At 35.8% G+C, this 26,667-nt stretch overlaps 1 protein-coding gene across 1 annotated transcript in view; it reads left to right on the forward strand.

Annotated features, from left to right (window-relative positions):
- LOC122399612 (glutamate receptor ionotropic, kainate 2) overlaps positions 1 to 26,667 on the forward strand; it is a 423,846-nt gene that overhangs the window by 382,700 nt on the left and 14,479 nt on the right. The window contains exons 10-13 of the mRNA XM_043400407.1: positions 2,532 to 2,669; positions 5,515 to 5,652; positions 17,126 to 17,324; positions 21,472 to 21,703. Of these exons, the coding sequence (XP_043256342.1) occupies positions 2,532 to 2,669; positions 5,515 to 5,652; positions 17,126 to 17,324; positions 21,472 to 21,703 (707 nt within the window). The remainder of the gene's footprint in view (positions 1 to 2,531; positions 2,670 to 5,514; positions 5,653 to 17,125; positions 17,325 to 21,471; positions 21,704 to 26,667) is intronic.

Consider the following 26,667-nt stretch of genomic DNA (forward strand, 5'->3'; position numbering starts at 1 on the left):
TCCAAATTAAAACAGTAATAACACTAGGAGTATCTGATATTCGGAACATAATTATACATATGAAACTATTATAAATTTTTAATTTAACAATAAAAATCTTTTTCTTGTGTTTTTTTTTTCGTTGGCTAGAAGAAGTATTTTTTTAAAACATATTTATATTTTCTATATTCACCTTCTTATTTGTTACTGCCATTTTTGAGTATCTATTATGAGCTACTTTTAACAAGTACGTATATTTTTACTATTATAAAATAAAACAAAGTTTTTACAACTTGCATTTCAAATCTTTTTCGATGTAAAATTCTAATAATTGATCGCTTATAAAGAGTATCGTTCAGTTTTTAATACAAAACCTTGCTAATAAATTACTTAATTTAAGGTAATATTTGTTATTTTGGGAAAAATCGTTAGTGATTTTCAATTTTATAATATAAAATATTCACAAGTTAGTTATCTAATATTTTTAATGTATTCTAATAAATTAAATAAACATATATTGTTCGAAACTATTCAGAAACATCACCTAAAAAAGCTAAACTGCTCAACGAACTTAGATATTTTGCATCCATTAATTGTAAAATGGCGTCAATTCGGACCCAACGAAAAACTTCTTACTTCAATATTTTTATTATCGAAATATGTCTGGATAAAAAATTAAATCCCTATATCTAATCACTATGTATTATAAAATTTTGCATATAAATTACAGAATCACTAATATAATTATTTAGTTATCTTTAGAATAAACTTCTATCATATATGATACACGATAGTGATCAGAAATTAGATTCTGATAAAGAATTGAAACCACAATCATAGATTAGAAAGTAATGTCGTTTCTTTCAAACAACAAGAAAAACCTTTAAAAGCCAATAACACATAAATTACAGTATACAGGGTGTTCGGCCAACCCTGGAAAAAATTTTAATGGGAGATTCTAAATGCCAAAATAAGACGAAAATCAAGAATATCAATTTCTTGACTGAGGCTTTGTTATAAAGTTATTAAAAAATTAAATTAAAAAATTTCAAATCATTTTGAAAAAATTATTTTTGGTCGTAGGGGTCAATTACAATCATTTTTGGTCAATAGACACATCCCCGAAATCCTACCCATTTCTTAGAAAAAAATTCAAGAAGGTGTGAAATTTTTCGACAAAAGTAACAAATTTCAAATCGTTCTAAAAAAATAATTTTTGGTTGTAAGGGTTAATTGTAATCATTTTTGGTCAATAGGCATACCCCCGAAATTCTACTCACTTTCGAGAAAAAAATTCCTTACAAATCTAAGGTAAATCTTTGAAACATCATAACTCCTGAATGGATTGGACGATTTTAATGTTTCAAAATGCAAACAACGCGTATTTTGGTGAAGGATATGTGGCAATTTCAAAAATATTCGGAAAGTTATTGTTTGACTTCGTAAAATAAGTAAAACCCCATAAAAATAGTCCAATTTTCAAACAGTCATAACTCCAACAATAGTGAATATATTTCATTGAAATTTTTGATAGAACTAAAGTTCATGGATACCTATAAAAAGTACTAAACAACATTTCTGTACAGCGCCAACTAAATTTATTAAAAATGAAAAATGAATTGCTTGAATTTATCGACGAAAAAAAAATTTCAAATCGTTCTGGAAAAATGATTTTTAATTAGTGGGGTCAATTATAATTATTTTTGGTGAATAAACATACCTTAGAAATCCTAACAAATTCAATAATTAGATCAATTTTTTGACAAAATTAAGACATTTTAAATCGTTCTAAAAAAATTATTTTAGTTGCACGGGTCAATTACAATCATTTTTAGTGGATAGATGTACCCTCGAAATCCTGCGCATTTTCGAGAAAAAAAATTCAGTACTAGCGGAACTTTAAACGTTAATAACTTTTTAACGAAGTCTCCATCAACAAATCGGTATTCTTGATTTTCGTCTTATTTTGGCTTCTAGAATCCCCCATTAAAATTTTTCCCAGGTGTGGCCAAACATCCTGTATGTCTCTGCTGGGGTACAAATGTTTAAGGAATCACTCTCTACTCTAATTGTGAAAAATCATTTAACTATTTTTAATAATTCCCGATAAAATGATCTGTAACCCATCAAGACGAATTACCCTTTACACGTTACATACATATTTTCGCTTCTTCGAAACCGGAACTTCCCACATTGCGAGTACATTTATCTTCGAAATAGTATTTTAACCGCACGTTCACTCTTTACCAGTCTGCAATTAGTAGGTATTGAATTCACGGCGATTCGTGAACAGATCTTTTTAACCGCTACGTCGAACGCACCAACTCTAATTTCATGATCGACCGTGACGTGCGCTCGGCTGTATCGGTTGATAAAAAGAAAATAAAAGCGACGTGGAATTAAATAAACAGACGAGTGCTGGCCATGTCGCATTCCGTTCGACTTCTTTCTCTTGACGTGGACGCGATCAATCTTTTTATGCAAATGGCGATCGATCCACGGGAAAGATAGACTGAAAAGGATCAGACGTTGTCTAGAGTTGATCAGTTTAGATTCACACCGTACGAGTGGTTCAATCCTCATCCGTGCAACAAAAACCCGGACCATCTGGAGAATCGCTTCAAGCTGCTCAACTGTATGTGGTTCACCATCGGGTCCTTAATGCGGCAGAGCTGTGACATTCTGCCCAAGTAAGCCGTTAGATTGGCATCACGGTCACTTAAACGTCTTTTGTCTGTTTTTATTTTTCTAGGTTCTACCTTTTCTTTTCTTTACCTTTCTTTCTTCATCGCAAATCTTCCGCTAACTCGTTTCGTTGTTTTTCCGTCCCACGTGCCACCGTTGTGTTTCCGCCATCGAACGCCCGGTGTCGCCGACTGCAACGCATGCAAATCGACATCCACGACGTAACTAATGATCCACTCTCGTAACGATTTACTTGTTCACGTCCCATGAACGCACAGCCCAAGATCCGTGTACGCCTGGTACGCGAGCGAATAATCGATGAATTATTCAGTAGAACGAATCCACGAAACCGGCATTAGCCGCATCATCGGGGTCGGGCGTTTCGTAATTTCGTGTTGTAGTTTCCGTTTGACGAAGGCCGCCTGTTCTGGGAATCGCGCGCGAAATGAAAAAATGTTCCATTAAGAAGAGACTGTCTAGAGTGCAAGGCAAGGTGATTGAATCCCCGTTTGCTTGAAATTGCACGTACGGTTTGTACTAGGAAAAATCTTGGATCCTGGTTTCGAGAAATCCGAGTCGGGACACGGAAAATTTGAGGACGTTTGAGATTTTACGATGACAAGAAAGAAGAACGGATTTGGTAAACTAACGTGATCAAAAGTAATAACGATGAAGTGTACGAAACAATTGTCATGAAAGGTTATATATTATTCAAATTTATTTACCTCCGATACTGCGAGTAAATCGATTACAATTGCTGAAAACACGCAAGATAGCGTTTAAATATTTATACCCGGTAAAAGAACAACAGGAATAGAATATAAATACTTAAAAAAAAAGACGAAGGAAGAGTTCGGTTCTATTTCTTTACAAAGTTTTTTATTTCTCCTTATGCATTATAACGATGTACGAGTAGACGAAAAAATTGTCACGAAAGGTTATACATACAGAGCGTTCGGCATCTATATGTGAAAAATTTAAGGGAGTGATTCTAGAGGGCAAAATAAGACGAAACTCAAGAATAGTAATTTGTTAATTGAGGCTTCGTTTAAAAGTTAACATTTAAAGATCCGTCTGTAGGATGGCTATCTGCGAACAACTGCCTGCGCGCGATAAATCGCGGCAGGTTGGTCCTAGTGGTTCTCATACAGCATGAGAAACTTTACTTATCGACGTATAGACTTACATTTTTGAGTCGACTCATGGGGATACATATTACGTTGAATGAACGTATCAAAACTCACTCGACGAGATTTTCACAAAGAGAAAGTGAATGCCACTTTCAATACAAAATGTTGTGCACAAGAATACACCCATACGCGAGCATCAGACACCAGGATGGTTCACAAATAATCCTTTCAGGCACTAACCACTATGCAATTAAATAAACACGTCCCGCGATTATGTTATTCGTGAGTGTCTATCTGTACGTGTATCACGATTCTTCCGAGTTACTTACGAATAAAACTGTTATTAATTTTAAAATACACTTTAGTTTAAAAATGTAAAAAGGAATCGTAGGATAAATGAAATTTTCGCATCGATTTGCATTCGAGTCGAAGAATGTAACGATACTAACAGCTGACTGTGTCATCTATCGACGAGGTTCAGAGAAACAAATGCCTAACAGGACCCCGATTCTACGTTACACACACACCATATGCACTCTACACTCAGTTGAGACAATGGGCAGCATCGGCACGTGTCGGCCAGCTAGTCAGTCGCAAAAAAGAATCAATCAAGACAGTTCACGCGACACATTTTAGACATATTTGATTCAGTTATGTATTAAATAGCATATAAGAAATACAGTGATATAAACAATAAGCGAATACTTATTAAATTCCTTTTTACATTTTTAAATTAAAGTGTATTTGAAAAATTAATAACAGTTCTTTTCGTAAGTAATTCGGGAAAATCGTGGTGCACGTACACATAGCCACTCGCGAATAACATAATCGCGGTGCGTGTTTATTTAATTGCATAATGGTTAGTACCTGAAAGGTTTCTTTGTGGACACTTGCGGACACTGTAAACACTCGTGGGGCATGTATGATCGCGTGTGGGCGATTTTTGTTCACAACATTGTGTATTGGATCTGGCATTCACCCTTTCTCTGTGAAAATCTCGTCGGGCGAGTTTTGATATGCCCTCCTTCATTTTCATAAGACAGGTTGACTCTCATTTAACGTAAGGTGTTCGTGTGCCCATAAGTGGACAAAAATCTAAGGCTGTCGATAATGTTGGTAAGTAGAATTTTTCATGCTGCGTGAGAACCACTTTCACTGGCCTGCCGCAACCTTCCGCGCGAACGCAGCTGTTAGCGGGTTGCCATTCTACAGGCGGTACTTTAAACGTTTATAACTTTTTAGCCTCAATCAACAAATTGGTATTCTTGATTTTCGTCTTATTTTGGCCTCTAGAATCTCTCATTAAAATTTGTCCCAGGGGTGGCCGAACACACTGTATATTAAATCGTATCTTACTCGTAAGTGCATATGCCAAAAGCCCAATTTTCAAACCTGATTATCTCGAAAGGTAAGCTGAAATCGTGAAAATTGTATTCTTTTTATTTTTCTTACTTTCCCATAAGGAATCACCTGCCGGCCGCTTTTACATGTTATTCGGACACGCTCTGTAGAAATTAGTTTACGATTCGACTTAAAAATTCGTTATTCGTGAATAAAATTTGCCTCAATCTGCTGATAGTTAACGTGTTACTAAAGAATCGAGATGAAAGAATCCGGAGATGCAATGTCGACAGCACCAGGATCCAAAAATCGGGAGTGAGTCATGCACGTTGCAACTCTGAGGTCTAATCCTCCCCCTTCTCCTTTCACGTGTCTGCAGGTTCAGCCCCTACGAGTGGGAGAATCCCCATCCGTGCAACGGACAGTCCGAGGTCCTCGAGAACGAGTTCACCCTGATGAACTCGCTTTGGTTCACCATAGGCTCGCTCATGCAGCAAGGCTCTGATATAGCGCCGAAGTAAGTCACCGAAGAAACACAGCAACATGTACAGATCCATGTGTACAATGTATCGGGCATTTACGACGGTCGTATGCCGAGATTAGTTTCGATACGAACCGGACTATGTCATAGTTTAACCCATTTGGCCGGTATTTTTTTTCGCGCCCATGGTGAGCAAGGTGCACTATTTTTGCGTGAAATTGAAATGTTGAACTATCGATAACGATATAAGATATAAGGTGAAAACAATATTATTGCTTCTAATACTTGATAATAACAAATTCTATAATATATGCGTCATAGAATAATACATTCAATTTATTAGCTAAGTATGCACTCGCAGTTCGTGTTTAATCATTTATTTCCATATGGTAGTTTTTAAAATCATTAAGAATGTGTTGGATACCCGAGAATATTCGCATTACTACATGGTTTCGTTTCTCGTTTTGCATTTCGAATACATTTTGCAAAGTTTTCTAGGGAATGGTTTCCCATCTGTTGCTAGAAAAATGCACCCAATTTCTCGCGCGCAAACGTAATAGTATATTTCGCAGTTACGGTTTTTCAAAAATATCATACTTCTTATACGAAAGAGTTGGTGGAATTTTTGTACGAAGTCTAATCGAAATCGATTAAAGTCAAGGTTTTTTAGGTCTCGTAATTGTATGGTACAACGTGCAATTGTTAAAAAATGCTATGACTTTTAAGTAAAGAATTATTTAGCTTTTTGAAAAGCTTTTCGTATTCAAAAAGTACGAAAACATTTAATCATGACTGATGATCCTACCCTTTCATACGTTTGTTGTAATTAATTAAGCATTCCGGTGTTATTTTGTCATATACATATATGTGTTATTGATTACTCTTGTCATTTTTTTTCTGTCAATATTGGCCATACTAATATTTCCACGCTTTGCGGATAACATATACAACGTGTGCTAAAATTGATAGTCCCAACTTTGAGTATGTATAACATGTATTGTTAGTGAAATCAACAAAAATGATTTTGTAAACATTGGTCAAAATTTGAAACTTACAGAACAAAAGCTGATAACAAATGTGGTATGTACATTGTATCGATAGTTATACTATCTTCGAGATTTCGGGATCTGTGTAGTATTCTTATAAGTTAATTATCTCAAATAATTTCTGTAGTGGTGATTGTTACACCAGTTTATCTTGCCGAGAAATAAGGAAAATGGGCGAGAAATACTTCAAGTATCTATTGTGATTAAATCAAATTTTTCTTCAAAACTTGAAAACTTTCGACTTTTAGATCCGTAATCTCTAGCACTTTTTTGCTTACTTTAACGAATATTATATGTACCAAAAATTTGGACCTTCAATCTTAGCACATCATACATATATATATACAGGGTATTCGGTCACCCCTGGGAAAAATTTTAATGGCAGGTTCTAGAGGCCAAAATAGGAGGAAAATAAAGAATACCATTTTGTTGATTGAGGCTTCGTTAAAAAGTTATTAACATTTAAAGTTCCGCCTGTAGAACGGCAATAAAACGGTAAAAAGTTTTGCGTTTTTATCCTCGAGTATAACATAGTTCACCGTCTTCTTACAGTGACCACTCCAGGAATCAAGAATTAGAACTGTTGCAGGCCCAGTATTTGCGAAGTAAATCTCTCTTAACCAGGCCTTGAAGTGGTCCATAGTTAATTGAAAGTGAGGAAAATTTTATAATACCAAAAGGTGGAACAAAGTATGTTCAACCACGGGATGTTTACGGTTTCCGCACTTGGAAAACTTTCGTCCGCCGATTTTCCGATATAATTCTCGTTTTAAATCACGACATTAATCTCCACGCTAGGAATAATATAATTAAACTTCAATCTCTGATCCACAATCAATTTTCATCGCCAAAGTTTCAAAATTTTATAAATCCGGATATACAGGATGGGGCATTTTAAACAGGTCACCCGAATAACTCGCTTGTTTTTGAAGATAGGAGAAAATGCATTAGACCATCTTACTTGGTATCGGGGGCTCATAATCTGGTATTACCAATTTTTCTGTAGGTGGAGGCGTCAAGGAGATATGAAGGTCAACTCTGTTTTTTTAAATGGAACAGTATGTTTTTTTACTTACATTCTGATAGAGTGTTTCAAGGCGAATGCATAGACCTATTATTAAGGTCATTCAAGGTCAACCCAAAGTCAACTGCAATAGAAAATAAATTGTCTCAAAGTACTCTTCGAACACTTGGATACTTTGATACTGCTACTACCAGTGTTCAAAATGGCGACCTTGAACATGGATACATAGTCTAAATCGTTGCAATACTGATTACACTGCCTGGCAAATTTCATTTTTATCTATTACAGAGCAAGCTCTTCTTATACGTTCTTGCATGTCAAGTTTGGTAGTTGGTTTTTCGCGGTACACTTCTGCCTTTAATTTTCCCCACAAATAAAAATCGAGAGGTGTCAGATCTGGGGATCGTGCCGGCCATTTGTTACTTCCTGATCGACCTATCCAACAATCTCCAAATTTTCTATTTAGAAATTCTGTACCATTGCGTGCTGAATGAGCAGGACATCTGTCTTGCTGGAACCACACGGATTGTCGTATGTCCAGTGAAGTGTCTTCTAACAATTCAGGCAAAACGTCTTCTAAGATTCTCAGGTACTTAATACTATTTAGCGTGCCATCAATAAAATATGCATCAATTATTTTATTATGAAGAAGGCCGCACCAGACGTTTACAGACCAAGGTCTCTGTTTGTCGACTTCTCTCAACCATCGTGGATTATCTACTGACCCGTAGTGCATGTTGTGACGGTTAATTGCTCCATGGTTTGTAAATGTGGCCTCATCGGTAAATAACAGTTTACTCAAGAACATTTCATCGTCTTGTAGTTTTCGTAAGCCCCATTCACTAAATTGTAAATGTTTTGTATAATCATTTTCAGTTAATTGTTGATGAAGTGATATGTGGAACGGATGAAATTTGTTAATGTGTAATATTCGTAAAATACTTCGTCGACTGATCCCACTTTCGCGTTCCAGTTGTCTGGTACTAACATGTGAATCTCGGATTACAGCTGCTACAATATTTATCGAGTTTCCATCATCAGTTGCTCGTTTGGCAAGATTACGTGTTTTCTTATCCACAGTTCCAGTTTCTTGGAACTTTTCTATAATGTTTGTAAAGACAGAAAGTGGAAGGTCTGTTATTACGATCGGAAAATCTTTCACCATACACACGTACCGCTTCCCTCATAATTCTATGACATTCATCATAAATAAGAACCATTTCTACTTTCTCTGCTATCGTGTAACGCATTTTAGAAAACTGAACACTTAAACTGAATAAATATTACGAAGCTGTACTCTAGTCGGTAGTCAAGTTACCAATAATGTTTGAGGATACAGATAAACGTACAATGTGATTGAATGTTTGTTTATCTTTTGTGACCCGTGTCACGTAATACACATACGTGATACACAAGTATATGAAAAGTACTCTGAGACAATTTATTTTCTATTGCAGTTGACTTTGGGTTGACCTTGAATGACCTTAATAATAGGTCATTGTATTCGCCTTGAAACACTCTATCAGAATGTAAGTAAAAAAACATACTGTTCCATTTAAAAAAACAGAGTTGACCTTCATATCTCCTTGACGCCTTCACCTACAGAAAAATTGGTAATACCAGATTATGAGCCCCCGATACCAAGTAAGTTTGGTCAAATGCATTTTCTCCTATCTTCAAAAACAAGCGAGTTATTCAGGTGACCATTTTAAAATGCCCCACCCTGTATAGATGAAAAACCAAATGCATTCCAGAATCCTGTTGATTACTGCTATTCTGTTGAAAATGAACCAAGATGCCATATTTGCGATGACGTGGCAATAATTAAATGCGCATTGTGTAAGAAATCTTTATGTTTCAAACATTTTTTCGACGAGTACCACTATTGTCGAAACTACATAGAATAATTGCTATACACACTGTATGTATTTATAATTTATAAATCGCTCCACCTTTGTCACGATGTCATAGGTGGGCAATAGAAACAATTAATCTTTTCATTGCTGTTAAGAAACTTGTTACTGTTATTATTACTTGCTACTTGTTACTGTATAATTTAGTGCAAGTCTACAGTGCTTCATTAAAATCAAAGTTAGAACAGCTACTACCATAGTGGATGTGCGCGTAAGATGTAAATCATCAAAATCTGCGAAACCGTAAGAGCCAATTTTAAAATATTACATACCAATGAATTTGAAATGTCATTATGAAAAAATTTCATAAACTGAAAAATTAAGTTAATAAATTTTTTTTTGTTACAAACAAATTGTATTTTGTTAAATTTTTTAACACCATGTGATTGCACATAAGAAACCATTAACCTCGCCCATTAACAATTTTTTCGTATGTCGTTCCATTTTCGAGATAGCCGTTTCGAGCCAAAACTTCAAGGGGTGGTTTCACCCCTGAAACTCGAGTTACCGCAGCTAAAAAAAATACTTGTGGATTATTTTTGGCTGCTGTATAAGTGTACAAAGTTCCATCAAAATTGAAGCCGGACCGTTCGCGAAGGTTCCTTGTAAGTCGTAATCGCATAAAAATGATATAATTTTGTAGTACAAACAAAGTTGCAATTTTACTTGTATAGATTATAAACGTGACTGAACAAATATGGTTAGTATTTTACGGTTTATTTCTATGATTCGAGCTCGATCTCGTTCGAGAAATGTTCGTATGGATTGTGAATTTCTCTTGTAAGTGTCACGGACCAGGAGCCTAGCTCGTTATGCCGGCCGAATGGGTTAACCGGCAGTGAACGGTTCACCTGAGTATACAAAGTGATAGGAGTTTAGTGAAATCTGGGGTGTCGGGGTGGGATCGGAGGGAAGACGAGATTCGGGGTCCGTAGGTGCTACTCTCATGTAACGATAGCCTGGATATGCTATATCGTAGGCTTGCTGCAACCGATCACGTACCGTGCGTGTCGAAACTTGTCAACGTGCTTCGCTACCGCTAGCGCCGCCGCTCTGTCTCGTCGCCCAGTCACAGCGACGACATTTCGTTTAATGGAAGTTGTTGCTGCTCCCCGGGGATATCGTAACAAGTCGATATCGAGCCGAAGTTCCGATAACTTTCGTCGTCAGTGAAATTTGACGAGGCTACGCACGAATCGGGAAACACGAAATCGTTGACGTTTTTGCTGTTCCTTCGTTTAAAACTTCCTAGAACAGCTTAGAAAATATTTGGTCATTTTATAAGTCTGCGTTATTTAACTGCGCGAACTTATAGCTCCTGGCAAGCACACTTAAACGCAGAGTTTTACCAGAACAAATTATGAGACGTCCATCGATGTTTTATAATTAGTCGCTCGCCAGTAGTCGAAGCAAACTCGTGCAAGAATACTTTCCAGTTAAAAAGAAACATAATGGAAATTGATAAGAAGCATACTTTGTTTTTTGAATACGGTAGACGAGAATATAGGATGCTTTGTTCCTTTGCACTACTGAGTTATCAATCAAGAAATGGACGTCATGTGTGCTTTATTCAGATATTATAACAATACACAATTAATCGTTACACATTACTAGATACAATAAATATACACGATAGTGTCTTAGGCACATTGGAATTGATATTGAAGGAGGTTTTGAAAATAACTTGACTAATTTGTGTGAAAGAAGTACTGATAAATGAAGTTAGGACACCTTAAAATCTTCATTCGCTGGTAAAATTAGTTCGAATTTAAGGGAGACATGATATGACAGCAACAGAGATTCTCTATAGATACAAATGAATTGTATCCTTGCAATCATAGTTTAAACGTGCATTAAACGTCTTTTTTTATTATTATTTGATGTCTTTTCGTATTCTATAATAATATAACATTGAAAATACAGTGAAAGTATATACTTTAAGACAAAAGATCAAAATCTTAATATAAAATGAATTCTCAAAGAAAGATATAAATTCATTTATATAATGAAATTCTTGATTGTTAAATTAAATCAAGTAGTCCTTATGAAAGCATCTAAATTATGTATCTTAACACGTAGTAATAATAAGAGCTTTAAATTCTATTGTACATACAAGTTTCGTGAACGATTTAAAAAATCTATCTTCTAAATCATTATTGTTATTAATTATTTTTCTATATGCAAATTATCTATATGAAAATGTAAATATTCAATGTAGAAAAAAGGAGAAATATAAAATAACTAGTAATCTCTATCGTTTTAAATACAGCGATTAGTTTTTTTATGGCAAAATTTAATAAAATAATCAATTTTAAGAATAAAAGTATAAATATAGTACTTTTTAATATTCAAAACTATAATATAAATCGTGCCCACATAATAGTTCAAAAATTTTTGTTTATTTCGAAGTTGACTATCTCTCACACTATTAATTTTATAATATATAAAATCTCATACTTCTATTCTCAGAATTCATTACTGTATCAAGTTTTGTCATATGAAACTAATTATTCTGTTTAAAAAAATGTGGTTCACTTCCAAATCTTCTCTATGTCGTCACCTATAAAAAGGTAAATATATTGTTACTATATTAGTTGTCTCTCAAAACCATACACGTTTTGTTGGCAACGCTTTTGCTATTATTTAAAATGGTGAAGATGTTCAGATGTTCCGTGTCTAATGAACCACCATGAAGAAACGTGAAATTTAATTTTAACGTATATGGTATTTTTATGAGATCAATAAATAGAAATTTATATAATATATAACTTAAAGAATATAACAGATGATGTTGAAAAATATAAGAAACCATTCTAGGAAGCAAAATTTTCGACGACTTATACATATTTAAACTTGAGATTGCATTTGTGTAAGTAAACTGGACTGATTTTTATGAAAAAGATATCGATAAATGAATTTAATCAGTGTTATGCATAATTCAATACAGTAATGAATTTTAAGAATAATAGTATCATTTTCATCTCATTATTCGCTCATAAATTTAATTTGTCAAATCATGGAGGGAGCAAAGAAAAATACACACCATTTTTATGATAATAAGAGTAAAGTGTACTTATCCTAAAACTAATATAATTTGAGATATAGAGCTACAGAAAATCGTACAAGAAGATGACCACTCTGTGAGTGATTAATATTTGATGTGTTCCTATTCATATTTTCCCCGAATACAATTTTCTTAAACAAAACCTAAGCAGACTTATAAAATGACTTGCTACGATAATAGAATCGTGAAATTTTACCGAACGGTCGTTGAGAAAATTTCAATTACGACCGTGTTTCTATTTAGTGGAAACAAAATTTAACGTAAATGTTCTGAAAGAGGCAGCAGCAATTTCTACGCGTTAGACATCGTGCATTTTCGCTACTCATCGGACGGAAGTTCGGGATGACGACCGAAACTTAGCTTCAGCCTTCCGAAACTTTCCGTGAAGCAGCTCCTATCCCCGAGTCGTTATCGTCATTCCTCTTTTATTACAAGTGACGTTTAGTTGTTGTTGTTACGTGTTGATACGTTAGAAGAATGATTATCATACACGTAGAAAACGCGAGATGCATGGAACGCGGTGAAACGTAGAAGCTTGGAATATTGTATTATTTGGTTATCAATTTTCTTTTAATGTATTTAGATGAAGTAGACAAGCAGTAGTGTAGTTCGTATATTAAGAGTAACATTGTCCTCGACATTTCTTAGACGTGAAAATACGTTCGTCTTAAATTGAGACAATTCTAAAGTGGAAATGGACAACAATTAAAAGAAAAATTATATACTGTTAGAGTGGTTCTTACTTCAAGAGGTTAAAACATTTTATGAAGTTTTTTTTTATTCGTACTCCAAACTTATAATACTTGGTAAGAAACTAATTGCTACCAAACTTCCAAATGATTCGATAAAGGATAAAGTTTTAAAATTTGAGTGATTTCGCTTTACTCGAACGCATTAACAAATATACTGATCTCTCAATAAATATAAAAACCTTGGGGCCGATCTTTGCATTAATGGAAGGTATACGAGATACGAAATTCTATACTATCAGCACTTCGGCGTAAAAAATAAATGAAAGGGGCAGTTGTCTAAATTTAAAAGCTACCTCATTGTGTACAATATTGTCGGATTTGCAAGAAAACAACTTTTAGCCTTAATATAAATGTATTTCAAATACTCTCCTCGCGATGTTTTTTCTGCAACTGCTGCTATACTTAAACTAAACTCTCGTTCAAAAGAACACGCACGCATTCATCAGAAAACATAAACCATTCACGCATCTATGCAGAACGCTGCTCTACGATTCACTCTGATATAAACATTTGCCATTCACGCCCCAGCACGACTCACTCTTATCGCTCTTACTCCACGCAGTCACTCCTTTTTTTTGTACGTGGGGAAATCCTCATGAACATTCACGGACCCGCCCAAAGGGAGGGCCGGCAGGTAGTGCCGGACTCTTACCAGCTAAAATCCCACGATGATCATCCTCAGGCGCCTGGCGGGGGACCGGGAACTCTGCTGAGACATCACAGTGCCCCCCCGCCGCGCCGTGCCTTTTCAGGCTCCTCCCGATGGGAGGCATACCTCCCGTATTCCCACTCAACCGCAGGCGTCTGGTCACCAGAACCCGCGGACCCGTAACATGGGACTAAGCCGTCGGCCGCAGGACTCACCCGCGGCCAACTGGGCAACCTACGGACTTAGGTATAACCCGCGACAAACATCCCCTGTACCCAGCCCACACACGCAACACATTCATACCGGTGTTTGGTCCGCGGGAGCTTTCGCTCTGACCTTCGAGATGCCATGCGAGGATCCCGCTACCAGCTTTCTTAGGTCGATGACCTCATTATCGCATTCCATCCCAGCGGTTGCCCCTATCCCCCACTTGGGTTAGTGGTTGACCTTCCTTACCACTTAGACAACCAAACGGGTGCGTGGGCCACGCAGTGATCCTTTTTTCTTTTTTTGTACGTGGGGAAATCCTCATGGAAACCCACGGGTCCATCCGAAGGGAGGGTCGGCAGGTAATGCCGGACACTTACCAGCTAAAGCCCCAAAGTAACCATCCTCAGGCGCCTGGCGAGGGACCGGGAACTCTAGTGAGCCATCACAGAGTTCTCCGCCGCATCGCGCCGTGCCTTTTCAGGCCCCTCTCGCTGGAGACACTCCTCCCACCGCATTTCCATTCAACTGCAGGCATTTGGTCACCAACGCCCGCATCCCCGTGACATGGGACTAAGCCGCGGGGCCACGTTGGCCACAGGACTTACCCGCGGCCAGTTGGCCAACCTGCGGCCTTAAGAGGTCTGGTAACTCTAGAATATTGAAAAATTCGATTTTTTTTTTTTGGCATAAATAATAGTTTGAAGCCTTAAAAACATTATGCGAAAGGTCTCAGTGTCGGAACAATGTTTTTGCTGAAAATTTAGAGCCCCAAACGATGACGTGTATCTGCGTCCTGTAGCGCGTTAAGGCGTACATAATTGGGAGGGTACGACTTTAAATGCATTTTCCTCGGAACTGTTTTACAAAACGGTGTGCAGTATTACTCCAGTTCTAATTAATCAATTGCTTTGAAAATTTACAGTTATCTTTACTATTATATTTATTAGGCATTGACGATCCGTTTTTTTCAAAATTGTCAAATAATTCTGCAAAATATTCGTAATAAGAACTCGTTTTTGTGTTAAAATTCGATTTTAAGTTTCAAATATCTGCCACATTGTTCATTTTTATATAAATTGAAATGTCTCATCGTCAATGCCTAGGACATTTATCATAGTTAATGGAATATTTCGGTTTTTGTTGTACATAACAACCATTTTACCACAATCCTGCACACCAGCCTCGTTTTCCATACCGCTAGAGGTACCAGACCCCTTAAGTATAACTCACGACAAACATCCCCTGTCCCCAGCCCTCTCACACACACATTCATGCTGGTGTTTGGTCCGCGGGAGCTTTTGCCCCGACCTCTGGGATGCCATGCGAGGACGAGGCTCATCCCCGCATGGTTCACGCAGTCACCCAAGATGCACCCAAACGCAGTTCGCGCAACATATTTAACAAATCATTCGTTTCCATTTATTCATGCACATATATATACCATTCACACACTTATTCCGTAATAATGTCCTACAATATTGATTCAATTACTTTTATTAATATTTGAAACTTTTACTACCGTATTTTCATTTAATTAAAATAAGACTAAACGTGACATAATTTGGATAATATTACAGTAGTGTCCTCTTATATAACATTGTGTCAGGATCGTGCTATGCCATATATCCGGAGAAGTGAAAAGAAAAGATAATATACATAGATAACTTAACAAAGATGGATAACTTCGAGGCTCATCTCGAGCGAGCAGTTCTGGAAAATGGTAGGGATAACTCAATGCCATATAAGCTGACACCACTACTGCACTTATACAGAATGTCCCAGGTGTGAGTTAGGTTCAAACTTTGTCAGAATATTCTATGTTTCTAAATACGACAAAAATTTGTATAAACATAGGATATTTAAAACTTTTTTAAAAAGTTATAACACAAAAAATTAATAATGCGTTCAATGATGTGAAATAGAATAGAAATGAAATTTGCACATTTATAAATTCGATTTTTGATCGCTGCCAATGATATATTACGAACGGTAGTCATTTTGAAATAGAGTATTAATTATCTCTAGAAGTAATAATGACAGGTAGTAAATACATTGATCTATTTAAGCCGATGCTCGCAGTAACGACAAATCGGTTACTATTTCTCTTGTATATCCGTATTTGTGTTGTAATTTTGTAATAAAGCTTTAAATGACTTTATTTATGAATATGTTTTTCTTATTCTGTGCCATATAATATACTGACAAAGTTTGAACATTAAAACCTGAAACACTCTGTATAGCAAGTGATAAGAATTTACCATATATCATTTATTAAAGAAGTAAATATAATCCAAATTATGTCGTGTTTAGTCTCATTTTATTCAAAAAAATTTCACAAATAAGAAATAATCAAATTTTCCTATATAAAAAGTATTTTAGTCTGACTTCAACAACTGTAGTACCTTGAATATGTACTACACTGTTGAAAGTCATAACAAATGCTACTATTGTACTAAGAAATTCTACATTTATATAAATAGTTGTTAATTATTCAATAATAGTTATTATGTCCGAAATTCATGTGAAATCACAGAAATTTCAAAATTTTAACTCATATAAATCTGTTTCCGTTGTTCGAATATTTTAATATTTGGTAGAAATTATTTTTTTACCAAGTGTAATAATAATTTCAGGGACAGTGTAACAAAAATCAAAAATTGGAAAGTAAAAACCATCCTGTTCTCTTATATATTTATGATGCATCGAATTCTGTTAGAATTACCTTCGAAAAGTTGATTCAGACTTACAACGAGTGCAACGTACGCTGGTTCTACATTCGTTTCGATGAAACGCATTTTCTATTTTTGATCGATGCAGAAATTTCTCTGCACCCTTTGAATTCTTATCGCAGGGCCGTGTCAACTCGCATCGTGGCTGGGATGTGGTGGTTCTTCACTTTGATCATGATTTCATCGTACACTGCCAACTTGGCCGCGTTCCTCACCGTGGAAAGGATGGATTCGCCGATCGAGGGAGCCGAGGATCTTGCAAAGCAGACGAAAATCAAATACGGGGCTCTCAAAGGAGGCAGCACCGCAGCCTTTTTCAGGGTAAGATCGCATGAATATCTTATGAATTTTGTACAAACATTGGCGTAATCGCTTTATAGAGTTTCATATGCTATCTTCAAAGTATTATAGTATAAATTACGCATCGATGAAAGCCAAATAGTAGCATGGTGCAGTAAACCAATTGGGGAGTAAATATAATATAGTATAACAAAATAGTTGCGATTTCTTGACACCGATGTCTGATTAATAATACTATTATAAAATTTTGTCGATGTTCCAAATTTTTAAAAATTGCACAAGTTTACCAAGTTTTTGAGCCAATAAGAGGAGTTGAAAGTTGTAATCCTTTTGGTTGTAAAAACAATTCAAAATGAATACTTATTTTAATCATCTCGTCAGAACAACAAATAATATCGAAATTGAACAATATGAGAATAAACATAAATTGGGAAATAAAATTTAATCACTTTTTCTCATTGTGATTTATTAATTATACTCTCTAGTAATTTCAAATTGTGCATATAAATATAACAATAGGGGAAAAATATTGTTTTATAAGGTGAATGTACCAATTATTGGACGATTAATCGAAATAGAAACTATTACTATCAATCAGATTTTTAGTTCAGTTGATTTGATAAGGCAGATTATCTATTATCCATATCCATTTGTTACCGAATATATATGTATATGTATATGTATGTATATTATGTACATATATTATACATATATGTATACAGGGTGTTCGGCCACTCCTGGGTAAAATTTTATATGGGAATTCTAGAGGCCAAAATAGAACGAAAATCAAGAATCCCAATTTGTTAATGGAGGTTTCGTTAAAAAGTTATTAACAATTAAATTCAACAATTTCAAATCGTTCTGGAAAAATTATTTTCGGTTGCGGGGGTCAATTACAATCATTTTTGGTGAATACACATACCTCCGAAATCCTACCCACTTTCTAGAAAAAATTTCGAGGTGTGAAATTTTTCGACGGAAAAAAAAATTTCAAGTCGTTTTGGAAAAATTATTTTCGGTTGCGGGGGTCAATTACAATCATTTTTGGTGAATAGACATACCCCCGAAATCTTGCGCATTTTGCAGAAAAAAATTCAGTACGAGCGGAAGTTTAGACGTTAATAACTTTTTAACAAAGCCTCCATCAACAAATTGATATTCTTGATTTTGGTCTTATTTTGGCCTCTAGAATCCATCATTAAAATTTTTCCCAGGGGCGGCCGAACATCCTGTATATACAAATGCCACTATTGTACAAGGGAAGCCCAGGTACGCGAAGCCGAGCACGTGTGGGCCATCCGACAGTCCGTTAGGGTTGCAACCACTCGACACTGCCTTCGCTGACCAAGTTTATGATACTTTGTTTGCTTGATGAAACTCTAATTTTTGCCCATGCTGGCCTTAACTAAAATGCGATCGCTGTCATAAACCTGGCCAACTCACCGAAGTCTAGACAACATTCAACCAATCATTCATTCTCATTCATTCATGCTCAGTTACATACCATTCACACACATACTACATAATAATATCCTACGAATAAATATGACGAAAGAAAATTACTGATTTATAAAAGTAAATAAACTTAAGTATTAAAGATTAAAAAATAGAATATAAGGTGTGTGGTATGGAAAAAATTTATAATCACAATTGAAAAGATTCTTGTGACTTTAGCATAATGCTGGTTTTGCATGCAATTTTTGGTTTTATTCTTCTTCGTACCTAGGGTGAATTTGTGAATATAATAAATGGACGAGGTCAAGAATAAAACCTACAAACCAACTAATAAGCATTAAAAGAACTTCCGTACTATCAATTTTTTAATTCTGTTTATAAGTTATTTTTCCATTTCATATCTTACATTCTAACTTAGCCTTTACTAATTAAGTTTATCTGGGTTTTACTAGTTAATCCAATTATATTTTGTATTAAACCTCTGTAAAACAAATTATGTTTGTTTTTTTACACAAATTATACAATATAACCATTGATAAAAATTAATAATGAGATATAAATTAAAAGGTAAATTTCAATAAACACAAATTTTTAACTGTATCCATACCAGTTATTGTATGATATTAATAAGTAGTTGTTATATACTGGGTGTATAAGCAAAAATAATGAAAAAATGTTATATAAACATTTTCCCTTAAATAATAGGCATATGAATTGGCATTTCGTCAACACAACGTAAGAACGTGTTATGAATATCTATTTTTGTTTACATAAACTGTTAAGTTTACTTGCTGAAGTAGTTTATACATATAGTTATTGATTTCTGCTGAGCTAATAATGTTTAGTATATTGTACGCTGTACGATTAAGATGCCGCCATAATTAACTTCATTTAACATTTAAAACATTTAAGAGAATATGTTTATACAACATTTTTGTTTTCTTTTGCTTGTAAAATATTCTGGCAAAGTTATACCAAAAAAACTTGCAAACTTTAGCCCTTCGTTATGCTTGACTACTAGTATAACGCAAGCTTATACCTAAGACATCCATCTCTGATCACAATTCGAGGTTATGGTGCAAAAACGTCAGAAACGCAAACAAAATATAAAAGCGTAATTTTATTTGTATGAAAATTAGTATATTTGGGCTTTTGAAGTTGCTGATTCCGACTCTGAAACCAGATCAAAGATTCAATTAACCGTTCATTAATAAATAAATGGTTTCATTCATAAAATAGTAAAGTTTTGGATATGCTATTAGCATATTAACATCTAATCAAACATAAATTATATTAAAAATTCAATTGTTTTTATCGTAACTTTATGGAATTACCAGGAATATGTAATAGATATGTTTATACATATATGTATATAGATATAGTTTTAATTTCTATGTATTAACAATAACAGGAGTATATATTAAAAATATATGAAAATATAATAAAAAATAGAACTAGATAGAACTTTCTATTATTGCCTCTTATCGTATAACATAATATAATTAGTTGAAGATTTTATAGTTAAAGAAATCGAACAATTTAGAACATAATATTTTTAATAAAAGTTCTACGATCGTTTGAAAACAAAATTTTAATTGACTATTGAAAAACTCTATCGTGATAACTAATAACATTGCAATATTATTGGAAAGAATGATAATATATTAATAATATACAATGTATTTCTTTGGTTGTTAGATTCAGAGTAATCTTTTGTGGCATCAATTTTCAGAAAATACATGAAAAAATATAATAATTTATTAAGGAAAGCATTCTATCTAAATGCATATGATGGATCAAACCGGGACTATGGGGATATATTTCTTATTGGATATAAAATGCAATTTTCTTTGTTTTTTATAAACATGTGCAAGATTTTCTTGTTAAATACTATTATAGACATATTCAGAAACACATTTTATGTGAAACTAGCATGTGATCTTGTGTAACATTTTTCGTCGAAATGATTTTTCTTTTTACAATTGTTTAAAAAAAAACGCTATTATCTTATCATTGAATCATAGAAGTATCATTTTCACTAAAAAAAAATGTTTCGAAGTGTAAAGATTAACGAAAATATCAACAAATTTTCTTTATACTTTAGATCATTTGAATCAATAAAAAGACTGAAACTATGATTCAACATTTTATTATAGTTTGAAGTATTATCAAATGATATTACGACTCATATAACCAGTTTTCGTTCCTTAAAAAAATTCGATTGAGCTGCATTTTGTCCGAGTTTTGGACGTTTTTGCACACTGGGATTTGCACACGACGTCACGTGGATAAAAACAGATCGATTAAAATAATCATCGACAACTTTGAAATCCGTGAACGAATAAAAATTGTTCGTACCATCAAAAAGCGAGCGGAACATTTAACTAGCTTACGCTAAGCGGGACATAGTGTACACATGCACGTGCAGTGAGCCACGTGCAAAGGGTTAATCTTTGAGGATCAGCGTTCAAAGCGAGAGCAAAAAGACCCTTAACAGCTTCTCGCGGACAAATTCGATCGATCCGTCTGCGTAAACAAGGCAAAAATAAAATTGTCAAGCACGGTGGTGTTCGTTGATCGCCTCGCAGGCAGCTCGGGATTTCCATGAAACCGCAGACGAGGGGCATTGCGTAATAGGCCTCCTTGAAGGTTAACCAATTTCAATCAACGTTCCATCGTGTAACGGCACCATGAAATTCCTCGCGTGATCTAGGATTCCAATTTCTCGACGTACCAGCGCATGTGGTCCTTCATGGATTCGGCAAAGCCGACGGTATTTACAACCAGCAACGTCGAGGGCGTGGAGCGAGTGATCAAGGGTAAAGGCAGCTACGCGTTCCTAATGGAATCCACTTCTATCGAATACGTAATCGAGAGGAACTGCGACCTGACTCAAGTTGGCGGTCTCTTGGACTCGAAAGGATATGGCATCGCAATGCCACCAAGTAAGTACTCACACATAGATATCGCCATTCGAATAAACACTGGCGTTCAATTGGCACATGGGATTTTCTTTCGATTAGCTATCGAATGACACAACGCACGTTCAATTTGCTTTGGGGGAACATTTGACCCTGTTATTCGACTATACCATTTCTATGAATTGTTGATATTCGTATATTTAAAATTTTGGAAATCTCCTGAACCGACAAACATTTTTTCCTACTAAACTTTTTTTTATCCTCGCCAATTTAAAAATGTCAAACGGTACAAACTTATGATAACAGAGAAATACGGGACCGAAGTTTCGCAGTTTCAAAAGTATAATTAATTTTTATTTCCCAAAAAGGGACATATTGAGTAAATAAGAATAACACAATGTGAAACTTACTTATTTTTTAGTTTTTTTTAATGGGACCTTTACTAATATATTTATAAGGTTTTTCTGATTAAAATAAGACCAAACACGATTTAACTTGACTCATATTTGCATATTTAATGAGCGACAATAAATCATTTTCATTCATACCGTACTAGAAGTAAGTTAAAAACAAATTATAAGTAAAAGTTTCATTTAAAGAGAAACAAAAATAAAAAAGTTTCATTTTTGCATTATTTACTATGTACAGTGCCAAATGAAAGTATTAACACAGGCAATGTTTTATATGATACGTATGCCGAACGTTTCGTTTCCTAATTTTTCCTTTCCACTTGCGTGCATTAGGAAAACGCCCTGCTACTTATTTACCCTTTGGAATGTAGAGTCAGTTCCCACGAGATGCAGCTGCTCGGTGACTAACGCGACTCGAAGATTACCAAACATGGTAATCTTCAACGTACCCCTGAATTCGCCCCCACAGAGTTTTGGGTATATAAATCCCGCGATCTCCTTACTCGGAGGATTAAAATCGCAACAGTTACGTTTAGAGTCAACATCACGTCTTGTTACGCTGTCTACGGTTTTGATAGTCAGTTGCATCTCGTGAGATCGGGCTACCGTACCCTTTCGTATCAAACTTAACCATATACAGGGTGTAAACGATAACTTTGGCAAAAATCATAGGGTAAGTAGAGGTACCATAGGCAAGTATTTTGAGCATGGGAACCCGTGTCCGGAAATGCACCAGTAAAGAATTACGGCGATCTTTAATTTTGGTCTTTCGCGCCTGATGGGTAGGCAAACTTTTTTTAGTTTATTGGTTCTTGACCATGATTTCATTAAATGTTTACGTTGTTCATCGTAAAACTTTCAATGTTTGTCATCTTTGTCACCTACACAACTGACCCACCTCAAAAGAAACAGTTTCCAGTACGATGGGTTTTCTATTCATCAGGCGCTAAAGACCGAAGTTAAAGATCGCCGTAATTTTTTACTGGTGCATTTCCGGACACGGGTTCCCATGCTTAAAATACTTGCCTATGGGGCCTCTGCTTACCCTATGATTTTTGCCAACGTTATCGTTTACACCCTGTAGAATCCGCGGGTCGGTATAAATTCTATTACGGCAATTATTTTCAATTATTTCCAGTGCGTCAGCACCGTGCATAATCTTTTAGATAATTATACTGTAGCGACTTTGTCGCCACCACGCCTTCGCTAGAATTGGTAATTTATTGTAGGGGCTTGTACGAGCCCGGTCAGGGAAACGGTCACTGGGGTTGGCCACGCGAAAGAGGCGCTTTTCCCACCAGTTTTTCGCGCCTATTTCTACAAAAATGGTATACGCGCTGTCCTTGTCTCGGGCCGGGTATACAGGGTGTCCTCGCTAAAGTGTGCAAGTCGCGGTACTTCAATAACTATTGATGATGCGAAAAAATTGTTTATATGAAAATTGCAGGATCAAATAGGATCTTTATTTTGGCGTAAACGAAAATTTCATTTATCTTATTAATTTCAAAGTTATGACGGTGAAGTTTCATTTTTTAAATAGAACTATATATTTTTTTTTGGATTATGCGATAGTGTTTTTCAAGACGAATTCATTAACCTGCAATTTATTTACTCGATTTTTATTAATTTTCAAGATATAACGTTTGGAAATTTACTGATTTTCAGTGGAGACGTCTCGGCTTGAGTGGCAAGTCATAAAAGCGGTTCTATTGTTACGCTGTTTGACTCCGCCTGTTGAAACCGATAGCAAGGGTCTACGCTCGGAATGGCAGGCCCGAAAAATAAGAAACATGGATAGTATTGTCCATCACGGTCTAAGTTTTCCGCATCGAGGATGGAGTCGTTAATAATGAGGTGATTGCGTGTGAGGATATGAATGGGTATTAAATGAAATCGCAAAGTTCGCCTTGTGCTTTTTATTACGAAGGTGTTACTCACTGGGTGTCGCGGCGAAGACTCACTTCCGTACAAAATCACTTTTTCCCTCGAACTCTTTGCAGTCGCCTAATTGGTTTAACCGATGCGTCGAAGTTAACCAATTAAGCATCTTGCAATTCAGAAGTCACCGCCTACTCCTTGCGCCCTTGACGCGCTTTTTGGGAAAGGCGATGTGACTCGGTGGGGGTAACTTTGTCGACGGAAGTTTAGCAATGCAGCGGAATTTCCTCCAGGTCCAGGCCTGGTGTTGTCAACCGCCAAGAGTCGCTTGACCTGGAGTTACAGCCCTTCGGAAATCCATGGTTTATGACATATGCAATATGCCACTGAGGCCGTTCGAAACCATCGACGAAAAACGTACCGGGTAATAAAACGCGTAAGAAACGGCTTTCTCAAAAGTGGCCTTTTCGATTTTGCTTGTCGTAAACCATGCTAGCATTTGCACGCCAAACGTTTCTTTTGTTGTGCGAGCTAGCCGCTACAATAATTTGGATGGTTAATACTTTCCATGTTACTGACTCTTCGGACCTGCCGTTCTGAGCGTAGACCCTTGCTATCGGTTTCAGCAGGCGAAGCTTTCGTTTCATTAATTCTATTAATAAAAATGTGAATTTGCATAAAGATCCGCAGTCTACTTCTAACCTAGCGGCTCCCTGATTCCTAGCGATTTTGCATCAGGTTCGTCCGCATCCTGCAGCTCCCTGATTCCGCATCAGGTTCGTCTTTTTTTTTTTCTTTTTTTTTGTACGTGGAGAAATCCTTATGGACACTTACCGGACTCTTACCGGCTAAAACCCCACGGTGACCACCCTCAGACGCTTGGCAGGGGACCGGGAACTCTACTGAGACATCACAGAGCCCCCCGCCGCGCCGTGCCTTTTCAGGCCCCTCCCGGTGAGAGGCCCCCGTTCCCCCGCATTACCCTTCAACTGCAGGCACCTGATCATCAGCGCCCGCGGCCCTGTGACATGGGACTCAGCCACCGGCCGCGTGTCCACGTTGGTCACTCGCAGCCAACTGGCCAACCTGCGGCCTTAGGTTAAACCCGCAGCAAATATCCCACGTCTCAGTTCACTCATACACACATTCACACACGCAACACATTCATATCGGTGTTTGGTCCGCGGGAGTTTTCGCTCCGACCTCCGGGATGCCATGGGTGGATGCAGCCACCAGCCTTCTCAGGTTGATGACCTCATCCCCGCATCCCATCCCAACGGCTTCCCCTAGCCACTACTTGGGGACGCGCCACGTAGGGATTCACCTCCCCTGCTGCCTGGACAACCAAGCGGGTGCGTGAACATGTGTTTAGACTATTATTTTTTTTTTTTATACGTAGGGAAATCCTCGTGGACACTTATCGGCTAAAACCCCACGATGGCCATGCTCAGGTGCCTGCGGGGGACCGAGAACTCTACTGAGACATCACAGAGCCCCCGTCGCGGGACATGTGTTTAGACTGGGCCGAGTGTAACTGTTCCCTTTGTATGATACACACTTGAAACCTTCAGTTTCACGACTCTTGTATTACGCCAAAAATAAAATTCTGAAATATTCTACGGACTTCCAACCATAAATTTATGGAAAAAGTTTTTTCAACTTTGTTACTGAGAAAACGACTACCCTCTTAATGTCATGACATTGAATGTCAGCAAATTTTCTATCGTGAAAACTGAAATGTTGGTCTGACATTTCAATTATAAATGTCCGCGTTACAATGTATTAGCATCTTGCTTTCTTTTTTTATTTGTTATTTTTGTATAAGTATTGTAACTTCTTTAGTAGCGTTAGAAGCCTCCAAAATCACGTCAATTAACACCATGTTATTTATTGATAAATGGCAGTCACAAAACTATTTAGTAGCTTAAACATTATGTTATGAAAAATGGACCTGTAGAATACTTGCTATTTTCAAAATTTACTTGGTTGTAAATTTTGAACTTTCAGCTACTTTTGTGAACTAACAATTATTTAATATTAGTTAAATTTACAGTCGAAGCTTCCACTGTGTCTCGTATACTTTTGAATAGATTCTCGTATTTACATATTTGTTTCAATTTATTGGATTCATGAGTACTTGATTAATTGTATTTCAACAAAAATCTTATAGTATTCCAATAGAAACTATAAACAAAATGAACGAGAAATATCAAATAAAACAAAATTAATGTTTTATTTATTTCTAGGTTTACGTGAAAATGAAAAAAGATTATTGGATGACAATTAGTTTCTCGACTAAAATAGTTTAAGTTACAAATAACAATTACAGTTTGTTCTTGTCAATATCATTATCCAACAAGGGAAAATTTCTCATAACAGTTATAGTAATGTTACTCATTTTACTTTACTTTTTCTTATTATAATCCGTTTCACATTACTAATATTAGATAGTAGTAATTCAAACCGAAAGTTGTGTGGTTGACAATCATAAAACGTAAAACAAAACATTTGGTTGATCGAATGCAATCGCAAAAATATTTCAACTAAAAAAAATTTTCCTTGTCATTAACTACTACGAACAAATTGAAACAAAATTTCAGACATTGTTTTTTTTATTAGTCATATTGTTTCGAAAAAAATTTGCTTTAAATTTTACGATTATTATCCTCAACTTAAGTAACAAGAAATTTCTTTTTTAAT

Source organism: Colletes gigas, unplaced genomic scaffold, assembly GCF_013123115.1.
Source record: "Colletes gigas isolate AHSC1104 unplaced genomic scaffold, ASM1312311v1 Colletes_gigas_Sc00014, whole genome shotgun sequence".
Classification (NCBI taxonomy): domain Eukaryota; kingdom Metazoa; phylum Arthropoda; class Insecta; order Hymenoptera; family Colletidae; genus Colletes; species Colletes gigas.